Source organism: Dipodomys spectabilis, unplaced genomic scaffold, assembly GCF_019054845.1.
Source record: "Dipodomys spectabilis isolate Male_0828 unplaced genomic scaffold, ASM1905484v1 ptg000222l, whole genome shotgun sequence".
Lineage (NCBI taxonomy): Eukaryota > Metazoa > Chordata > Mammalia > Rodentia > Heteromyidae > Dipodomys > Dipodomys spectabilis.
The window spans coordinates 202,015-225,000 of record NW_024870899.1 but is presented as its reverse complement, the minus strand read 5'-3'; the positions used below and the strand labels follow the sequence as shown (position 1 = coordinate 225,000).

Below are 22,986 nucleotides of genomic sequence, written 5' to 3'. Positions count from 1 at the left end.
ATATAGATAGATGATACAGATAGAGAGAGCTAGATGAGAGAGCTAGCTAGCTAGATGATATAAACAGATAGATAGAGATAGACAGACAAACTGATAGATGATAGAGATAGACGGGTAGATAGAGTGAGATAGAGATAGATAAATGATAGATGATAGATAAACGGTAGAGAGAGAGAAATAATAGATAGGGGAGATAAATGATAGGTGGATGGCTGAAAGAGATAGATGATATAGGTAGATAAAAGATAGGTTAGATATACATACAGAAGTCTGACACAGAGATGGATAGATAGATGATGGATGGATAGAAGGATAGTAGATAGATGGTCTGATAGATAAATAAATGGATAGATGGATAGACAGAAGGATAGATGGATGGATAGATAAAAGGATAGATGATGGATAGAAGATAGTAGATGGATGGATGGATAGAAGGATAGTAGACAGATGGATGGATAGAAGAATAAATGGATGGATGGATAGATAGATGATGAATGGAAGATGGATGGATGGATAAATAGAATAAATGGATGGATGATGGATGGATGGATAGATATAGATGATGGATGGATGATGGATGGATTGATAGATAGATGATGGATGGAGGGATGGATGGATGGATAGATTGATGAATAAATGGATGGATGATGGATGGATGGATAGACATAGATGGATGGATGGATGGATGATGGATGGATGGATAGACATAGATGGATGGATGGATAGACATAGATGATAGATGGATAGATGGATGGATGGATGGATATAGATGATAGATGGATGATGGATGGATGGATGATGGATGGATGGATGGATGGATGGATGGATAGATATAGATGATGGATGGATGGATGGTGGATGGATGGATGGGTAAGTGCTTTCAACCATGTGGAGCAGTGATCTTTTTCACGATTCCCAGCATCTTTTGTGAGAGGCAGAGTCACCGCATAGCCACGTCTGACGCCAGGTGGTACAAGTCCCGGCCCACTTCCCTCAACAGACAGGGCCACCTCCCACGCCGCCTCCCTTGCCTGTCCCTTTCGGCCAGCCTTCTGCAGCGTCTCTCTCCACCCAGCACTGAGTCACAGCCATCTCTCGCTGCAGCCTCCCTGTTTAACCACTGAAACAGAATTTTTTAAACTAATTATTCAACGACCACGACCGTTTTTTTCCCCTCTCTTTGCAGGACAGCAAACCAGCTGTTCTCTTGTCTCGAAGAGCAACAGGCTGATTCCCAGAGGGGAAAGCCGGCTGCCCCAGGCTCCCACCGGAAGGCCGGGCCCTGGAACCCCTGCTCACTGGTGTTTCTGTCTCGAGGGTCTGGGGAACGGGACCCACCTCTTGCAGGTAGCAGGGGCAGCAGCAGCTGCTGCAGCGCAGCGGCCGGTGCACCGTGAGCACCTCCCGGCCGGCGTTGTCAGAGACTCGCACGCTGCAGGAGCGCAGCGTGGAGCACACGTTCCGGTTGAAGCACAGGCTCTCCTCCACCGCGAAGTAAATCCTTTGCCCTGAGCTGTTTTTAATCTCGTATTTGTTGGAGGTCTCGGTGCCAAGGATCACTGATGGAGAAGAAGAACCGAACACACTTTAGAGGGCCTTCATGAGTATCTGCGCTTCCTTCCTTTCTTTCTTCCTTTCTTTCTTTCTTTCTTTCTTTCTTTCTTTCTTTCTTTCTTTCTTTCTTTCTTTCTTTCTTTCTTTCTTTCTTTCTTTCTTTCTTTCTTTCTTTCTTTCTTTCTTTCTTTTGTGCTGGGATTTGAACTCACGAAGCAGGTGGTGTAGCACTTGAGCTACAACTTCAGCACAAGGCAAAGTAACCAGGGCTTAAATGGGGCTGGCGCCATTTAAGTGGTAGAGCGCCTGCCCAGCCCCAAGTTCAACCCCCGGCAAAGTGTAAAATTACTAGCGTCATTGAGATAGATAATGTTTAACCTTTCATTCTTTCTAAGATTAAGGGTCATGTTCTAGGACTTGGATAGTCGTAGCAACACCTACTAGAGGGAGTTTTATACTTTTACATGAATAATAATTCTATTCTTTGCTTTTAAAAAAAGAAATCAAATTTTTTAATCTAATTTTCTCACACACATTGGACTTTCTTTCTTTCTCCTTCCTTCCTTCCTTCCTTCCTTCCTTCCTTCCTTCCTTCCTTCCTTCCTTCCTTCCTTCCTTCTTTCTTTCCTTCCTTCCTTCTTTTCTTCCTTCCTTTTCTTTTCTTTTTTTTTTTTTTTGTCAGTCCTGGGCTTGAACTCAGGGCCTGGGCTCTGTTCCTGAGCTTCTTTTGCTCAAGGCTAGCACTCTACCACTTGAGCCACAGCACCACTTCTGGCTTTTTCTGTATATGTGGTGTTGAGGAATCGAATTCAAGGCTTCATGCCTGCTAGGCAAGTACTCTACCACTGAGCCACCTTCCCAGCCTCTGACTTTCTTATTTATAACACATTTGGATGTGAAGGAACTTGTGACTATTGAAATGTTTCAACGGTTATAGAAAGTACAGAATGTCACATACTTACTTCCAAGAATCTCCACCTGCTGGTGAATGATGATCAGGTCTAACTGTTAAAGAAAATAGAAAGTGTCACGTCACCACATTGCAGAGCAATCCGAAGTATCCTGCCAGCAGATTGTTAGAGAAATCAAAAGTATTACAGCACCACGTGTTCAGAGAAATCGAGAATATTAAGTCAGTGCATTTCCAGAACTTTAGAGCTAGTATTCTTCACCTAATCGCCAAGCTATGTGACGTTAGATGACTTGGCCTTTGTGTTATACATTGACATGGTTTTGAACAGCTGAACATTTTATAATCCACAGAGCATCCAACCTGGTTTTTGTTTGGTTTGTTTGGTTCTGAAGTCGTTTGCCTCTGCGATCTGACTCGATTTCTTCTCTCCCTTTGGTCAAGCCTGGATTGGAGGGTTTGGGTTTTGAGGTGTTTGTCGGTTTGCTTCGTTTAACACGGCAATTCCAAATGAATAGTGCACACACACACACACACACACACACACACACACACACACACACACACACACGACGTCAACTTATCCCTCTTGCTTAGTAGGAATAATTCCCTGAACACCACCAGAAGATGTGTGTTATTATCAACACGAAAATCAAACCTAGTCAGAATCAGTTATTTTTACCCGTCGATTTAACCTACATTGTATGTGTGGATGATGAATTCCAAATTGTTTCTGAAACTACTGTTCTCAGTAGACGATTCATAGAGTGGACATTTAAAGAATCGGCTAAACGTTTAAGGATTTCCCTGCAGGATGTACTATGGTTGAAAACTGCTTCTGGTTTTATTTCACAAAATTCTTTCAGGGCCTTTTGAGTTCAACACGCATGCCCTAAAACCTCATTCGAGAGCGTGTCTCCCTCACGGGCTGGTGACAATAAAGTACTCTTGAACAAATCTCCCAGACTTTTTAACGTATGTACACTGGTTTGAAACAAATGCGCATTCTTTGCGTGTGAAGTCGGTCAGCCTTCGCCTTAGAAGTTAAACGTTTAACTAATTGGGGCATGCTTTGTTTTCGGGGAACAAAAAAAATAAAAAACTTATATATATGTTTATACATATGTTAATGTATAAACATATGTTAATATATAATATGTATAATATATTTATATATCATCTCTCTCCACCTAGTTATCTATCGATCTATCTATCTATCTATCGATCTATCTATCTATCTATCATTCATCTCTATCTATCATCTTTCAATCTATCATCTCTTTCCACCTATCTACATCTATCTACCTACCATCTCTATCTGTCTGTCTGTCTGTCTATCTATCTCTCATCTCTTTCATCTGTCTGTCTGTCTGTCTGTCTGTCTGTCTACCTTCCTATCTCACATTACCCCACGTTAAGAGGAGGTGGTGGCAGCGAGTTGGTATCTCTCTCTCTTTGGTGACTGTTCTGTGGGTCGATGCTTGTCCAGTGGCTCCTGCCCTGGGTTTGCCTTCTCTCACGGACAGAGGACGGTGGAGCGGTGGCCATGTGTGGCCCCCATCCCTCAGGCCCGGCTGGGTCAGCTGATACTCAGTAGAACCTTGTCTGAACGTGTTCCCCCAACAGCTGCGTAGAGGCTAATGGGCTCTGGTCCGCCCTTTGATCCTCTTGCAGGTTCAAGGCCCGTGGGTTACCTGACCCGGCCCTTGTATCCATCTTCCTCAGCTCTCTGGTCTCTAAAGACAAATGCATGGTAGGTTCTGACATGTGCCAACGTCTCAAAGTTAGTGTAAGCATATACTGATTCCTTGTTGAATAAAACCGCAAAGAAGCCGGGCGCCAGTGGCTCACGCCTGTCATCCTAGCTACTCAGGAGGCTGAGATCTGAGGATCGCAGTTCAAAGCCAGCCCAGGCAGGAAAGTCCCTGAGACTCCGATCTCTCATGAACCAAACTGGAAGCGGCGCTGTGGCTCAAGCGGTAGAGCGCTTGCCTTGAGCTGAAGAACTGAAGGACAGTGCCCAGGCCCTGAGTTCAAGCCCCACAACCAACAAAAAAACCAAAAAACATACCACCTACTAAAGCAACTATGTACGTACATATATGTGTATGTTTGTGAATGTGTATATGAGTGTGTGTAGCCATGAAATTCAGCTGATAACTCACGCTGATTGATTCATGATAAGGCATGAACTACTCCGCCATGACCTAGAGTAGCTTCTACACCCGTCAAGCAAATTGTCCAGAGACCGACCAGAGTCAGAAGAAAGTCCTACCCGCCCCTTGCTTTCCCTTGGATCCCCTCCCCCGCCCACCCCTCTTTCCTGGGGTTGAAATCAGGGGAAGAGCTCAGTGTCATCGCTCATCTGAGCGCCCCACACCTTGACACACAGCAGCACACTTTGCGGTGTGTCTTCCTGGCCTTTGTACACAACCTTGTACTCTTGTTATTTTTTTTTTCCCTTGGTGGTTGCTGTTCCACTAGGCTTTGGGATGTTTGTGGGTTTTACGTCTTCCCTACGCCTTGAGCAATGCTGTTTAGGTGGCTCTGGGTGATGACTTAGGAAATGAGACAATTCCTCCAGAACACATCTGCTGCCACCTGGAGCCAATAATAGAATGCAGGAGAGCTGGATGTGAAACTTAGCCCTGGCCCTCACCGTAGCAAGTGCGTAGTGAATGCCAAAGAAGAGAACAAGGGTCCTTCCCCCGTCAGAGACCCAAACATCAGGGAGACTCTGTCATTTCCCGGCTCATCGCGCCCCTTGATCGACAGCCTTTGGAGCTCAGTGGAGACGCGGGGAACGGGTCTGTGTCAGTCTCCAGGGAGAGGACAAACATTCCGTACCTGGCTTAAATATTCCAGACCTGGAGGAAGCGGGGCCGTGGCTGGCAGGGAGCCGTCTGGGGCGGGAGCCTCCCGGCTGGCAGAGGAGACCCGAGGGCCTCCGTCAGGGTCCGGAGCTCCGGGAAGGGGACCAGGGGGACCTCGCCGCTTCTGGTTCTTTCCATCTACAAGGGAACAGAGGTGTGGAGGCCCACTTAAAGTCATGCCCTCCCATGGGATCCTCCTCACAGCATGCCTCCCTCCTCATTCAGATGCTAGCGACTGCCCTCTACCCTCACACTGTCCGCACGTTTGATACACTAAGCAGGAGAGAAAGGAGCAAGAAAAACCCAAAATGCATGACTTTAGGAAATACACCCCCCCCACACACACGCACACACACGCATGCATGTGTGCACAGGTAATGTCTGTTATAGATAATATATTAACATATGGCATGTTAATATATAATACTAACATATATGTTCATAGGTAATAGCTATTAATATCGAATATATGTTATTATATTCTATATTGCATGTAATATATGTTATATATTATATTCTCATATTATATATTATTAATATATATTATATATTCTCATATATATTATGTTGTTATATATTATTCTATTATACATTATATCAATTTATATTATATTATTGTTAGTATAATATGTTATTATATTCTATATTATGTTGTTATATTAACATTGTCATTACGTTATTATTATATTTATATCGTGATAAATTATATCATATGTGATTATATCTTATGTTATGTTATATGTTATTACTAGCTATAACATGATATAATTATGTTATCTATGATGACATAGTATATATGTTAATATATAATCTATATTATATAGGTAATATCTGTTAGGATATTATATATGTTGTATATTGTGTGTGTTATATATAATATAATTCTGTTCCTATATTATATAGGTGCCAGTAGTATCTGTCAAGAGATTTAGAGAACCACAAAGCGCAGAGAAAAGTAGCACTACGTGGCACTGCGGGCCTTGTGTGTGTGAAAGGATGATCTCGGGCTTAGGTTTTGGTCCGTGGTAGCCATTCTGTAGAGGTACGCACCTCGAATCCTTCCCTACCCCGAACTCCTCCTAGGCCTGGCCACTGCCTGGCGAGATTTCTGATGCCTAACGCTTTGCTCCTGGTCACCGTAATTCTCTTAGGCAAGTGTTCTCTCTACAGCACGTGCTGAACACTCTGGTAGGTTGTAGAACGGTCGTTTTCCCCTGAAAGTCTGGCCCGGGCTTAGTCTCGAGTCTTTGTGGTGACTGCTTTTCCGCGGCAGATCAATCGTATTCCGATAGTAATATTCCTTTTTAGTCAGAGCTCCTTCAAAGACCCGGACCACCAGAGGAAGACGGAGCTCCTTTGAGCTTCTCTCCGGCTTTGAATTCCTATCTCCTCTTTTAAAAATGTATAACTAACCTATAAATATTTCACGGCCTCTGCCACTCTACCTCACAGGCTGCGGGGCTGCGGTGGCTCTTCGCTTATAAAGTAACGAAGCCATTGAGATGCTGCCGGTGTCATTCTTACATAGAAGAAAAAAAAAGAAGACTTCTCAAGCTTTTCACTTCTACGTCTTCAGATACATTTTTTAATAAAATAAAATGCATTATGTTAAAAAGGAATGATTTCGCTCTTTCTAGACGTAAAGTCTGTTTGCCCGCTTTCTCCAGACCCTACTCGGCACGAAATGTGGATTTAATAAAAAATGGAAGCTCAGCACACGTAGTGCTCAGAAACCCGCTCTGTTGAAAGGCAGCTCCTATGTATCACTACTTTAAAATAATTTAAAATAGATGCATTTGTAAGAGACAGCAGAGTTTAACGAGAAAAATCCAGAGAACTTCCTGTGTTTGACATGAAGCGGTGTCTGTTTTCCTAAACGCTCTCGATGGATCCTGGATCCTGGATATGTTTTAGGATAACTCTTGTAAGTAGAATTCAAAGTTTCCACCAGTGTTATACAAATGATTTTTTTTCATGCTAAAGCTTTTCATGGTGGCCTAGACTCTGATGATTTGTTCAGATCATCGGGGCTGGAGGGTACGGGGTAGGAGATATAGAAATTGGGTGGTTTGTGCAAAATTTTACAGGGTGGTTGTTTGTTATTATTGCAGAGTTTGACAAAACCACATCACCGTTCCGGGGAGAGCTCGCTGAAAGTTCAGATAGCAGTTTCGTGCCGTTTCTGCGGTCTCAGCGACCCTAGTCGGACTCACCCACTTCCTCTTCTAGAAAAACCCCTCCCCACCTGCCCGGCCCAGAGGCTTCGGTCCACTCTCCCGTATTCAATTCACAATGAAACTCTGGAAAGATTTCCAGGTGGTAAAGCAGACACGGCCGGCTCCCGGCGGACCCGCTTCAGCCACCACCACGGTGCGTGATTGTCACAGCCTGTGCGTTTCCCCAAGGCCGGGTCGCCTGTGTCCGCTCCCCCTGTGTTGGGGGTTGGTACGCTGGTGACCGTGCGTGTCTGGGGCACACGGGGCTGTGTGGACACTCGGGCGCGGTGTGATCAGGACGCACGCAGACCCAGCGAGACCTGTGCCTCCCACGTGTCCACAAGGAAACAGGAAGTGGAAACGCCATCCAATCACCAACCCCAACACACACACACACCTTCTCACGTGCCAAAAGTTTCCTTCAGACGCCGGGCCCTCATTGGCTACTCAGTTTTTCTTATGAATCCCATCTGTACGATATGTGTAAGCAGAATACATGTGTGTATAGATCTACCTGGTCAGGGCAGCTTTTCTTATTAATCCATCTCTGTGTGTGTGTGTCTAGTCACAACGGTTCTTCTGATTAATTATATACATGTGTGCATGTATGGAGTCCTGACATTCCTCCCTGCAGAGGTGTTCAGATCCATATACACACGTATGTCTCTGTATATATAGCCATACACATGTCTTGCATCTGAACTTTCACGTTGCACCAGATCAAGTACGCGCGCTTAACGGAAGTCTCCTAGGAGCGGCAGAAAATCATTGTGCTAAAGTTTCACTGTTCAAAAAGCAACGCATGCCATCTTGGTGAAGTATTTCTGCCTCCACCGCCACAGCACACACAGCATGCTGGCAAACGAGGAGCAGCCCGGCGTCCGCCGGCCGTGTGGCCTCTTACCTTTGGAGCCCATGGAGACCCCGGGGTCTCTTCTTCAAAGGGAGCCCGGCTGGGAGGAAGAGCTTTTCCTTGTTGCCCTGGGGGGAGCAGGGAGAGAGAGAGAGAGAGGAGAGGAGAGGAAGCAGGGAGCTTGAGAAGCCGGTCTGCCTGCCTGCCTGCCTCATGCCGGCTTGCAGAGCCCTGGGAGGCGCGCTTGGCAGGGCCTGGCCGGCTCGATTTTATCTGTGTGGACAACACCACGGGAAAGGGAAGCCGGGCTCAGCCGTGGAGCTGCACCGAGCACTTAAGGAGGCCGTGCAGCACCCTGACCATCTTAGACTCCCATCCACGGAAACTATAAACCCCTGGGGGAGGAGAGGGATGTAGGAAGGGTGGGAAGAGCAACGGACGGACGAATTTGAGGGGAGGACAAGGCAAACCTGTGTGGCTACAGCCCAGGGGGAGCCCCGTGCGAGATTAACACGCGTGAATGAAGCGAGTCGTTTCCTCTCGCTCCTTTCCGTGTCTCGGGATACGCACGTGCGGGTCAGAAAGCGTCTGTTGTTCATGTCTCCCAGCCTCTTCTGCCGGAGCCTGTGATGATGCGTCCTGGCCCGGGTCAGGTTTTTGTAGCTGTAAATAGGAGTCTTTATGTGTTCAAAGTGTTTGCACATTTATCATCCTCTTTTTTTTTTTGAAGAGCAGCAATTACATTTAATTTCCGAGCTACAAACAAGGAGCTATGCACCACTGGCGTTTTATAGTTTAACATGCCTGCCTTCCTCTTGTGTCTGTCTGGTGACCTTAGCTACCTCCAGGCCCCGGGGTGGGGGGGGGGGAGGGGGGAGAGGATGTACTCTCTGATCTAGGCACACTAATTGTGATTTTCGTTTAAAAGTGTCATCTGGCCAGTCAGAGGAGTTTGAGAAACCCACATTTTCAATAACCTCATTGATGCTGATCAAATCACAGTCAGCCACGCCGAGTGGCTCACACCTGTAGCCCTAGCTCCTCAGGAGGCTGAGATCGGAGGATCACGGTTCAAAGCCAGCCCGGGCAGGGACGTCTGTGAGACTCTGATCTTCAACGAACCACCAGAAAACCGCGAGTGGCGCCGTGGCTCAAAGAGGTAGAGCGCTCACCTTGAGCTGAAGAGCTCAGGGAGAGCGCCCAGGCCCTGAGTTCAAGGCCCACAACTGACCAAAAATAAAAGCATCTCCAGCAAGCTCAGTGCTGTCCATGAACGACTTGTTTTACCATTCTGAACATCTTCCTCTCCGCCGCTGTTTATGGTGGATGCACCTGTGACTCGCTCGAGGTCTGTCTGCATCTTCAGACAGTGGCTGCAGACGCTACCTCGTGGCCAACAGCCAAGCTCCCCTGACACAGAGATAATGATGAACAGTAAATACACTTTCAACACCTAGGCGAAGCACCCTCGAGCGAATGCGTGCGTACGTGGACGCCCGCGTCTCCTTCTGGAGCCGTTTGTAGGCTGGGTTGCTGTCCACACATCTGATTTAGTAAGTACTGATACTTCGGGAAAAGTAATAAGTTGTTGAGCAAGTGGCGTGGTTGAGTCCCTGCAACTAGCAACAGACACACCCAACTCTAGATTGCTTCCTTTTTCACTGTATTATTTATATACACACACACACACACACACACACACATATATGTGTGTGTGTGTATTTACTGTAATACTTATTCCTCTATTTACTAAATCTCATTGAATAATATAGAAACATCCAAAACATTTATTATTTATTGATCTTTCATGGTTTGTCTACAAGTTAAATCAATGAATAGATTTTTAAGTTGCTTTTTAAACGTGCATTCCAAGCGACCTACTGTACTCTGGCTAGTTAATAAGAAGTGTGGATTTTAGCCTGCTGGTTCATGCTGGTATAAATTGAGATATTCCACCCAATTCTTTATGAGGGAATAAAAGGAGGTTTCATTAAATTTCAAAGGCCTGTCTTGTGTCCAACCATCGATGTGCTATTATGATAGTTAATGTCTCCTTCCTCATGAGGGAAATCTTTTTCTTTTTGTAAATCCCTTGTCACTTTCTAAACCATCTTTTTTTTTTTTTTTTGAGAATCTACCAATCAAAGGGAATTGTGACGCTTTGAGCTGCTTAGCGGTATGGCCTGTTACCATAGGAACCAAACCAAACCGTTGCTATGGTTACCTTCCTGCTGCCTGCATTTCCCTTTCATTACCGTTGTTTTAAGATTCGTTTGCTGGGTATTTAAACACACATAACTCGGCGTTTGTGCGCATATTATAGACGGCTGTACGCTTTAAAATTCTTTCCCATTTAAATTAGTGTCTGAGTTCAGAGTAGAGGGGCAGGAAGTCTTGCAGCCTTTTGAGCGATTGATGGTATGACAAGAAGATGCGTTAGAACTCAGTGCTGGGATAGTGGCGTGTGCGTAAACATTTGCTGGCTGGAGCCTCCCTGTGCTTCTTTTTCTGCCCTTCTCACAAAAATTCATTGTGCAGTCTTCTAAGCTTTGCGATTACACACGTTACTACCGGTCTTCTTGTTCGGAAATCAACCTCCGGGTAGCAGACAGAGGCTCTGGCTTTACAGAAACAAGAGGCAGCGTCTAACTGACACCATGAGAACACAGCCATCATTATGCATCTCGACAGGTCCTCCAAGGTGGCTGAGGAGAGGGGTGGTTTCATTCAACGGCTCGTCTGATGCTTATTGAGAGCCAGCGCGCACGTTGTGTGTGGCAGGAAATCGAGGACGGACGTCTATTTCAGGATAATTACACATATTCTCGGACCCCTGCGTGTTCTAAGGATGGACGCTGGGGTATAAGGGCAAGTTCAGGCCCAAGGCAGGCAGAGCGGCTGAGAGTGCGGATGCTTCCTCCTTCCTCGAAGATGGTCACAGCACCCTTTGTGATCAAAAGAAGAACATTTTACTTTCTTCCCCGAGTTTCATTCCATACTTCGCCATTCCATTTCTGGTAGAGGACATTCTCTAGCCCCATGGAGACCAAAATTGATGAATTAACTGGAAAGGCTCATATCAGATGGGTTTCTGCATGATGTATCTGACTGGAGACTTATATATATATATATAGATATATATATAGATATATATATTATATATATATAAATGCTAGCACGCACGTGTACTCGTTGATTGTGAAGACCCATGGTGAGTGTGTAAACACCCTTTGCTCCGTTACATTTTTGTGACAGTAATAAAGAAGAGGCCCTCCACAGGCCTCAAACCCAAAGAGATCTTTTTGTTGGTTTTGAAGAGCGCACTCTACGAGAATGCAGTCCTCGGGGTAAACCTCACCAGGCCCTGGCTACTTGTGTGTGCAGAGACCCAAATTAGGGGGCCCAGCCCCTGCCCCACTCCCAAGCGGCCCAGCTCCGTCTCGACGTTGCTATTGAGGGTGTGGGTTATGGTGGCATCTGTGTTAACCTCGACCTGCGTTCTCCAGAAGCAGAAACGAACCCCTGGACTCATTTCACCTGGGACGGGACATGTCTGGCATACGGCGAGCGCTCTCGGTCACAATTGAACTGGACGGCATTTGAACACAGGGCTGGATGGAAATGGAGCGTCGGAAAGCTTATTCTGAAATGTCTAACGTATCCACGGAGATCCATCTTAAGGAAAAATGGCATTCATTTGCCTCATGGCATTCCATCTAAAATGGGTAACTCCCTCTCAGTCTTGCCAAAGTGAAGCTAAAAAAATAGCCTTTCTCCACTTTCCTATAATGCCGAAGAAACATCTGGGAGATTTATTGATATAAGGATATAAGGACATCAAAATTAATTTCAATTCCCCGAGGTATCCTATTTTAATTAACCAACCCATGCTCCTGTTCTATTAATTAGCAGCTGCAAGAGTAAGTTTGCCATGAATTTAATCCTAACAAAGCATTTATCTTCTACTCTAATAAAAGAGCATTGACAATCCCAATCTAATTTGCTTTATATATTTAATAACAGTCTTGCCATCCCATCTAGAAGAGTAATATAAGTAATATTCATTATTTTTAATTTAAAGCTTTAGTCTGAGTGTGCATATATTTCGAAAGTCTATTATTAGTGGCAACACAGCTTCTCATGTTGTATCTTTTAATGATGATCAAAGTGAACACGGTTCATTTAATATGTTTTATATATTATTAAACCTTTTCGTAGGCTATACATCATATTTGCTTTGCTTCCATTTTCTTCTGATGCAACAGCTGTACTGACTAGAAAGCCAAGTGGTTTTGAATTTGTGAAGAAGAAGAAGGAGGAAGGGGGGGGAGGAGAGGAGGAGGAAGAGGAAGAGAAGAAGAAAAGCACTATCATGTTGTGCCCAAACTGATCGTTTCTGCACGGTTGTACATCTTCCCTGCACTGTGTGGGCAGTTGAAGTTGATCTTCCACGAAGCTAGGATGTGTCAGGTGATAGAATGAGGAGATTAGGAGATCCATAACAGGAGAACAGGGGTGTCTTATTTCCCACTCAACGGTGAGCAGACTTTCTCCAACCCATTTGCAGTGTTTTCTGCCACGGACGGCTGTGTGGACCAGGTGTTGGGGAAAGGCCTTCGGGGCGTGGCTGCGGGTGGGCGTGTGGAAAGGGCGGGTGGGGGCCGGAGTACCCCCAGACCACCTGTGTACCTGTGTTCCGTGCTCCAGCGCCAGGCCCAGGGGCAGCCCAGCCCACCTGAACCCACACCTCAGGTTGAACCGGCGGTGGGAAAAGGTTCCGGGAGGCAGGGCAGGTGAGCGACGCAGGACCTGAGCTGCGGGATAACTTCCTTTCGGATCTGATTCACTGCAGGGAAGGGGACCTGGTTCCACAGCCGGGCACCGTCCCGGTGTGGCAGGCTGGCTGGCCTGCCTTGGTATGGGGAAATGTCGCCATCATGTGGCATGCAGCATAGCACGGCTCACGGCTCCCCGGGAGGAACTGCGTGTGGGGTTTGCAGACGATGCTGTGTTGGGTAGGAAGGCTGGGGCCCATTTTTATTTTTTAAAGAAAATAACAAACACTTGGGCCTCTTGACTCCCGGTAGACGTTGAAACAGGGTTGATACTGTCGTTCCCTGGATTTGAGTCTTTGTCTTCCGGAACTCTGAGCCTTCCCCCCCCCCGCCCCCACCCCACATTTCTCTTTCTCTCTGTGTGATTCTGTCTTATTTTTTTCCCTCTCTCTTTTATGGGCAAATGATTCACGTGGCAAAAATGTAAACGGTTCGCGGTGCGTGTCTTGAGAGTCTGCTGATGAAGGTGGTGTTTTTGTTGTTGTTGCTGCTGCTGCTGCTGTTAAAGAAAAGTCTAGAAAGTCACTACAGTTTACAACGTTGGATTGGATTTGACCCGCGGCCACCCGGAAGCTAGTTCTGGCGTTCTGGCGCACGGCCGTCGGAGGCAGTAGGGGGCAGTATGCTGTCAGGTTTGGGGCTGTTTCCGCCAAGCCCAGTGTTTTGTTTCATTACTTTATTTTTTAAGAAAACCTGGTGCATCTTTTTTACAAGTCCGCGTCTCCAGCGTTTTTACTTGTTCTCTCCTGACAGAGCAGGCTGGGAACGTCCGCCTCGTGGCATCTGCCAAGGGGATTTAATTCCCTCAGCCAATAATGCCAGCTTATCACTCCATCGGCATACATCCATCATACACATCGGATGAAAAACAAAAATCCAGACAGGGCTGGGAAGGTGGCTCCGTAGTAGAGCGCTTGCCTCGCATGCATGAGGCCCTGGGTTCGATTCCTCAGCACTCCATAAGTAGAAAAAAAACAGAAGTGGCGCTGTGGCTCAAGTGGTAGAGCGCTCGCCTTGAGCTGAAGAGCTGAGGGACAGCGCCCAGGCCCAGAGTTCAGGCCCCACGACCGGACCCCCCCCCCCAAAAAAAAAACAGATAAACTTGTATTTAATCCAGGCATAATAATTTTGAAACGACTCGTGTCCTCATTCAGCTAACTTGGTGCCCGTTTTCCGTTATGTAGTGAGAATGTACTCTATAATGCACACATTCCTGCTGCCATTTAAACACCACAGATGCAGCTTACGTTGCATTCCCGTTAGCCAGTGCTAGTCTAGAAAAGAAATCCAAACTCACTGGCATGCCAGTCCCCCCTGTGTGGTATTCTGATATTCTCGACTCCAATCTCGCCCTGGGGTTTGTGCTTAATTCAGAGGTGGCTGAAGCTCTCCTCACCCCTGTAGAGAAAGTGACATGGCCTGGTTGCAATGGAGGAGACCGGTGGAGCCAGGCACAGGATTTTAGCTCGCCCTACATGGGGACAAATGAGTCATTCTTTTTGTTGATTTTTTTTTACTAAGCTGTAGAGGAAGAGCCTAGAATTGGTCATGGAGGTTTGAGCAGCTTGAAGACACTACAGCAGGGAAGACAGCCAAAGCCAGAGCAGAACCAGGACGCAGGGGGTGTTGGACCCCCCAAATTGCTGTGTCCGCAGATAGTGAAGTGGCCGCCGGCAGTAGAGACCTTGGGAGCGCGTGCGTGGTTGGGCTGAATGGCTGCTACTTCAAAGACTTACGGGCTCAGCCGGGAGCGATCGTACCAGCAAAGGCCGGAGGCCGAGTTTCCACAGAGCTCCGATTTAGACAAATTAAGAAACTGAAGTGGCGTGTGAATGTTTCCCCCGTGTTTGAAATCATTTTTTTCGCCCGTGTCACGCACGTCGGCATTTGAATGAAATTGTAAACCGATCGTTGAAAGCCTGCAAAAGTGGAGCAACTCATTAAAAAAAAATAGATTATTTTTAAAGTTAATTTTATTGATTTTTTTTTGTATTTATGTGGTGCTGAGGAATCGAACCCAGGGCCTCAGGCATGCAAGGCAAGCACTCTACCACTGAGCCACCTTCCCAGCCCTGGAGTAATGTCTTGTTAAAACTTTTGGGTGTTTATAGGGATTATGTGCGTCTTTATACTTGCTGGGAAATTTGGGCGGCCTAAATAATTGTATCTTGTCTCCCACCCTGGAGAGGGTCCAGGAGATTAGATCATCGGAGAGAAATGGAATAGACTGGAATTCATGTCCGCGGACTATCAGTTAACTAGGATGAGACGCACCCCTGCTTTCTCAGGCTGGTGGGATTTTCTCACACGCCGCCCAGGAGGCTGCTGCGAAAGATCCGTCTCCTCCTGGGTCCTGGCGATCCACAGCCCAGACGGCAGCGACCGGAACAAGTGGGGAGAATTCCGTGCACAAACACACACATTAGCCCCAAGGAAGAAAGCAAGACGGGACTTCTCATTGTTTCATGGTGGAAAGATACCCCCGTAATGACAGGGCTCGGGTGACAGCTGCGTGCGTGGCCGCGTGCGGCTCGCTGGGCTGAATGGAAATCAGTGGGGGGCAGCCCGCGCCCGGCCTTGGGTAATTGCAGACATTGGAAGCAACTATGGCGGAGGAGTCCTCATTTTCATAGCGTGTTAAAAGCAAAACACAACGATGGCTTACGTCCGTCTGTCTGTCTGTCCCCCATCCCCTCCCATTAGTCCACACACACCCCGTGTCGGGGGGGGGGGTACAGCGTGGATCATGGAAGGTCTGACGGGGTCTTTGCCTTCCTGACCCTCTGTGTATCCAGTAAAGTTGTCTCACCCAGCGCCGTGCCTGTCTTGGTTAGAGTTCCACACGTGGACTTCAGTCATCACGTGTTCTAAGCAAGCAAGCAAACACATTTCCAACACGCTTCTGTACCCGTCTGTCCAGACGCACGCCACCCCGGCCCCGGGTTCGCTCATCTCCACCTGAGAAAAGATGTCAGGTTTGGGGAAACGGAGAACAGTATCTCCTACCTCTGGAGCTCGACCGTCAGAGCTTCAAGGTCATCTTCTGGGGCAGGCCGGTGTAGGCTGAGCGGAGATGCTGGCGGAGATCTGCGACCTCTGGAGGGTAATTTAGCGTACCCCCGCCACCCCCCTTTTTAAGTGGTTTTGAAACCTTCCTTCCCCTTTTCTGGCCTGGTCCTTGTGTTGTGATTCGGACCAGAAGTGCAAAGAAGTTGTTGTTGGTTTTTTGTTTTTACCGCCTACATCTGAGGCGTTGAACTCCATGTGGCAAACCTGGTACAGAGACGCAGCGGAACGGGGCGGTCTCCGTCCACGTGGAGTGGTCTCCATCCACATGGGGCGGTGTGGGGATGAGGACCAGGATCCACGTGTGTGTGTGTGTGTGTGTGTGTGTGTGTGCGTGTGTGCGTGCGTGTGTGTGTGTGTGTGCGTGTGTGCGTGCGTGTGTGTGTGTGTGCGTGTGTGCGTGCGTGTGTGTGTGTGTGCGTGTGTGCGTGTGTGTGTGTGTGTGTGTGCATGTGTGCGTGTGTGCGTGCGTGTGTGTGAGGGGGGGAGTTGAGAATAGACACCGATCTTCCTTATGCCACGTAGGGAAACAACAGCTCCAAAATTTCCTTAGGGGGCTGACGGGTGGACAGGAAGGAACCTTCCAGATGAGAAGTAGCTCTGAGGAGGAGGTGGGCCGCTGAAATTAGCTAACATCCTGGCTTCATCAGTGGTGTTTACAGCAAAACGCACACCTGTGAACACCTACGTGCCCTTTAGAAAATGGCTATTGATCTCTGGACCCCTGGCCGGGCTGGCTGGGTCTGGGGAAGAGCTCTCCCCCATGCTGGCGGACATTGGAGTCTGTGGCCTGGGAAGTGGCCGGAGGAGGCTGCTTCTGGTTAGAAGTGACAGCCAGGGCCCTCTAAACAGTCACCTCCTTCCCGGCATCCCGGCTTCGAGGTGTAGAGAGCCGCACACGTGGCAGCCCAGACGCTTTCTTTTATTTCCTGCCCGCTGAAGGATCAAGACGCGGTTGGCTAGGACATGGAATCTTGGTGGAGGATTCTGGAAGCTGATGGATCTTCCAGGCAGGGCTTTACATAACCTTCATCTCACGCGGAACAGGAATGGCGTCCGAGCCTCGGCTCCCTACAAGGAAATGCAGGGGGGAAGAGAAATCACCAGGCCTCCACCTCGGTGACCCCCCCAAACCAGGGGTCTCCCCACAACTGATGCTCAGCAGATGCTTCGTTATACTGAGCTCTGAACGCTGCTCATAGTCAGGCTCTCTGTCTGTCTCTGTCTCTCTGTCTGTCTGTCTGTCTGTCTGTCTGTCTGTCTGTCTGTCTGTCTCTCTCTCTGATGTTGTGGGACTTGAACTGAGGGCCCTGGCACTGTCCCTGAGCTCTTTTGCTCAAGGCTAGTGCTCTACCACTTGAGCCACTGCACCACTTCTGGCCTTTTGGTGATTAATAGGAGATAAGAGTCTCATAGCCTTTCCTGCCCGGGCTGGCTTTGAACCATGATCCTCAGATCTCAGCCTCCTGAGTAGCTGGGATGGCAGGCGTGAGCCCCCAGCACTGCCCCCCCCCCCCCAGCCATGGTCTCTCTCGGATGTGTTAGGGAGCGAGGTCGCAAAGGAAGCGTAACTCTCACAGACTTCCTACTTTCTTGTGACTCTCACAGACTTCCTACTTTCGTAGGGGGGAAAAAAAACCCAAAACAAAGAAAGCCTGGAGATTCTCTAAATGACGATTTGCTCCTGTAGGATCTTCTATTTCTTTTTTAAAGATTTTTCTAATTCCTTCTCCTGCCTTATGAATTTAGACTGTTGACTTAGGTCCGAATAGCTTTTGAATTTTCTTTCCCATGGACTTGTAGTTATAATGTCAGGCTTGGGGTGATTTGGTGGGATGTTGTAATCATTTGGTGTTGAAGATTAATTGGGTCGTTGAATATACAGTTCACCGGGTTCACGGCGCCGGGTGTGGCAGGGATTTTCCGTAGGGTACTGTACCACAGGAGTACTGAGAACCAGTACAGCCGGGCACCGGTGGCTCACGCCTGTCATCCCAGCTACTCAGGAGGCTGAGATCTGAGGATCATGGTTCAAAGCCAGCCTGGGCAAGAAAGTCCATGAAACTCTGATCTCCAGTTACTCACAGCCCAAGCCAGAGGTGGATCTGTGGCCCAAGTGGTAGAGTGCTAGCCTCGCCTGCATGAGGCCCTGGGTTCGATTCCTCAGCACCACAGAAGCAGAAAAAGCCGAAGTGGCGCTGTGGCTCAAGTGGTAGAGTGCCAGCCTTGAGCTGAAGAGCTGAGGGACAGCACCCAGGCCCAGAGTTCAAGCCTCACGACCGACAAATTTAAAACAAGATAATCAGCATATGAAGAGATGTTCTGTCAAAAGGAGCAGCAATGTCCCGTGCATGCTCTCTGACTGACAGAACATACAATTACATTCCACACACGTGTGGAGTGATGCGGGGTGAATGGCGGAGGTCCACGGGGAGATGGAAACCTAGCAGGCCTGGGTGAGATTGTGGGGTGCAGGGGTGTGGGGTTTGGTGCTCAGCGAAGCCATCAGACCATCTGGATGGTATCTCCTTTGAAGACTTCGTACCACTGTGTGTGTGTGTGTGTGTGTGTGTGTGTGTGTGTGTGTGTGTGTGCATTCCAAGAACAGAAGTGAAAATAAATGGCCCCACAGAGCAATGAGGGGAATGCAAAGCAGAGCCCGGGCCCGGGTTTCACGGAGGGGAATGAGGTTCACACCTGTCCTGAGGAGACGAGGTGAGGAGACACCTTCCCCCGGGTTTGGTGGGTTTTTGTTTTGCTTTTCCTTCCAAACCATCTGGAGATTTGGGATGGCCATCACGGACACGGGAAGCAGAGGAAGGATGCGGACGGGAATAAAAGAGTCACTGTGCCCAGAGAGCCTGGCCTAATGCAAACCACTTTGCTGTCTGTCCTGGGCCCCCAAGGATGCTGGGAGATGAAAGTGGACCCGCTGGTTTTACTGGCCACGGGGCCGGCCTGGCCTCCTGGAAGCCACAACTGTGTAAACACCGGCCACGGCCGCGCTTTGTAGAGACACCTGTCCCCTGACCCACCGTGAACCCAGCACACGGCGCCTCCTCCCACCGCCGCGTTCCCAGGCCCCTGTGGCACATTCCAGCTGCAGTCCAGCGGGACGCACCCCGGACCACAGCCGCACACCCAACCGTCCTTGACTCTGAACAAACCCGGTACTGACAGCCCCGGAGGAGAGGGCACAGAATTAGAGTCATTTCATGAGAAAACAAAAAATTTCAATAAGCACTTCCCTCCCCCACAACCGTCAAGATGATCAAGGCACAAAGTTGAACCCAAATTTCACTCCAAAGCTTAAATTCAAAGAGCCTCTTCTCCCCCTGTTCATTACTATTCTCAGTAGCTGCCCACTAAGATTTGACTTTAAATGATCACGAATTTATCTGTTGCTCATAAAAGCCTGGAGCAGCGTTAGAAACGGACTTGCCTGGAAGCAGAATCAATTCATTCTTCTTCAAGTCTGGCCCATAGCTTTAGGGAATAAGCTTGCACATGTCGGTCATCAGATCTCATCAGGCTTTGAGCCCAAGGAAGCCAATCATTGTGTATTCGACAACGCAGGCTCCTGGTCCATTCTAGGGTTTGCTTCTGGTTCTCCCATTCTTCATAAGCACGCAGTGACGGTCTGTATAGGAAGTTGGAGAGCTCCTGGCTATCTCTATTCATGGAAAATAATGCCCAATCTAGGAAATCCGCTCATCTCCAGTGTATTGACATACACTGAAGACAAGCAGTCAGTCTTGATGGGAAATTGGTTTGCAAGTACATTTTCTGTGTCATTGCATTGTTTTGGTGGTCGTATGGCTTGGTAATAACTGTGACGGGCAGGTATGACATTGTGGTTCTCTGTGTGTACCTTAATGAATATTAATGACTACCACAAGATCACCCCTGGTCTCAGGTGGATTTTCTTTCTACCTTTCCAATGGTAGATCCTTTCTCCGTTTGTCCTTTTTGATTACATCAATTCGTGATTGGGAAGTTAATTTTCTCCCCTACTTTCATGCCTCAATCCTGGTTGTAGTTCAGATTGAGTCATAATAATAGACTGCAATGATTCCTCTGTGATTTTTGTTGGTGATGGTGGTGGTTGTGGGACTCGAACTCAGGGCCTGGGCGCTGTCCCTGAGCTCTTCAGCTCAAGGCGAGCGCTCTACCACTTTGAACCACAACACCACTTCTGGTTTTCTGGTGGTTCATTGGCAATAAAAGTCTCACGGACTTTCCTACCCAGGCTGGCTTTGAACTGAGATCCTCAGACTCCAGCCTCCTGAGTAGCTAGGATGACAGGCGTGAGCCACCAGCATCTGGCTTACGTCTGCAATTTTAATGGAAAGTGTTCTATGCATTTCTTGCTAAAATTCTTTCCATGGTGGGGGGCGGGTTATTGAGATGAAATGATATATGATGTGGACATGTCACAAATGATGTATATGATGATGCGTGATCAATGAGACGTGAATGAATCTCACTGCTGCAGTAATGACACCTCCTGTGGTGTCTGTGTAAAAGGACAGCGCGGTGTTTCTGGCTGTTTCCTCTACAGAGGATATCGTGGAGGCTGAGGTCCGAGCATGGCCGCAGCGTTAGGACCGAGGCCAGGAGCCGGGTTTGTCTCATACACAGGGCGATTCTCTGCTGTCTTTCCTTTTCCCTGTTGAAGACGGCGCGCCGCGTCTCCGGCGATGTGTGTTAACGGACATATTTCAGTTTTACTCTTGCTCTGTTCCCCGTGAGGGCACATTACCATCGCAGTGAGTATTTTTAATCTCCTCTCTGCCTCTCTTAGGTGCAACGCTGGGAGCTGTATCACTACAGGCAATTACCCCAAAAAAGCTGCTAACTGCCCAATTCTGAAGCTGGCGGTGTCATGTCTGCTGCTTCGCCAGACTAAATGACCTCCGTGCTGGACCTTCTGATGCGCTCATGACATGGCCGGGCCTGGAGAATGGTTGTAAGGGAGGCTTTATGGAGGTGCAATTTGCATACAGTATAATTCACCCATTTTATTATACAGTTCTCTGGGTTTTAACAAATGCCCGTAGTTGTGTGACTTGCATTAACATTAAGAATAAAGAATGGCTTCCCGACACCAAAAATTCTTTCTGTGTGTGTGTGCATGTAGAATGGCTTCCCGACACCAAAAATTCTTTCTGTGTGTGTGTGAGTGTGTGTGAGTGTATGTGAGTGTGTGTGTGAGTGTGTGTGTGTGTGTGTGTGTGGTGTTGGAGCCCATTCTTGGCTCCTAGAAAACATTTATATGGTTTTTGTCCCCGTACTTTGGCCCTTTAGGAAAAAAGGCATGCGCGTGGAGTTATGTAATTCAGTCCGAATTACATTCTGTTTATGTCATGAGGCATACTACGTTTGGTACGCACTCGAGGTTTTGTGATGTGAGGAGTTTACTTATTTTACAGTTCAAAGTTTAAGTGTTAGAACCACCGGCTGACTCTTGTTCATTGGTAGTTGCAGCTGCTTTACAAGTAGGGAATATATAAATACTTACTCTCAGATTCTTCTTTTTTTTTATTGTGTTTTCTTTTGGTCAGTGGTGGGGCTTGAACTCTGGGCCTGGGCACTGTCCCTCAGCTCTTCAGCTCAAGGTGAGCGCTCTACCCCTGTGAGCCACAGCTCTACTTCTGGTTTTCTGGTGGTTCATTGGAGAGAAGAGTCTCACGGATGGCTTCAGACTGTGACCTCAGCCCCCTGAGTAACTAGGATTACAGTTGTGAGCCACCAGCGCCCAGCTTTAAAAAAAAGAAATTAAACAGGTTACCTGACTCTAATTCTTCATCACAAGATCTCATGGTTTTACTGGGGATGGATAGAGAATAAAAAGGTAAGAAAAACAAAGTGAAACGAAGGAAACGAAAGTTGAAGAGCCAGCGTTTATGTATTCTTCACTTTTGTGGGGAGGAGTGGTTCAAAAATGCCTTGTAATAGATGAACAAAAAGAAAAGTATCTCTACAATGGATCTATCTGCCCACACACTAGTGGATTCTGGTAAGATCCGTGTACGTTATGGCTGCGTGTAGGTGGGAATGTTGGAAACTAGCAAACTCCAAAAGAGATTGATTTTTCACACAACCTGACCCTGATTTCATCCCTGGGTTCTTATCATGGTTGTAGGAGGTGTTTGTCCATCACTCGGTAGTGTTTGTGTAAATGTCACCTTTCTATATCCGGGCGGTAGAGTTTGAGGTGTCAAACCATGCTTCGTATTTGGGTTTTGCCGCCGCTAGTGTCACATAGCACGCGGCAGGAAGTGCTTCCCACTCATCCCAAATGTGCATCTGTCCAAATGCCTTCATGGATATTTTTACACATTGGTATTTGAGACTGAGAGGGGTAAAGGACATCATACGCAGACGGAAGTGTAGAACTCGTGCTTTCTGCTTACAGGACTCGTGATAGAACTGTAGGAGGACAAGGGTCATTTCTTTGTTCTTTAGTAGCAAGCCCGTACTTACTATTTGATCAAAGACTTCAAAGAGCTCAAAGAATGAAAGATAGGAAATAGGTACATACATATATAAACACATTTACTATTGAAGATTTCAAAGAGCTTGAAGAAAGATAGGAAAGGTAGATAGGAAATATAAATATAAACATGTATATAGTGATATATATATACATATGTATATGACTCTGTCTGTCAGTCTA

The 22,986-nt window shown here is 47.4% G+C and overlaps 1 protein-coding gene across 1 annotated transcript in view; it reads right to left on the bottom strand.

Annotated features, from left to right (window-relative positions):
• Plscr5 (phospholipid scramblase family member 5) overlaps positions 1 to 22,986 on the bottom strand; it is a 66,083-nt gene that overhangs the window by 3,280 nt on the left and 39,817 nt on the right. The window contains exons 2-4 of the mRNA XM_042697559.1: positions 5,312 to 5,475; positions 2,517 to 2,559; positions 1,339 to 1,559 (exon numbers count right to left, since the gene is read on the bottom strand). Coding sequence (XP_042553493.1) covers positions 1,339 to 1,559; positions 2,517 to 2,559; positions 5,312 to 5,475 — 428 coding nt within the window. The remainder of the gene's footprint in view (positions 1 to 1,338; positions 1,560 to 2,516; positions 2,560 to 5,311; positions 5,476 to 22,986) is intronic.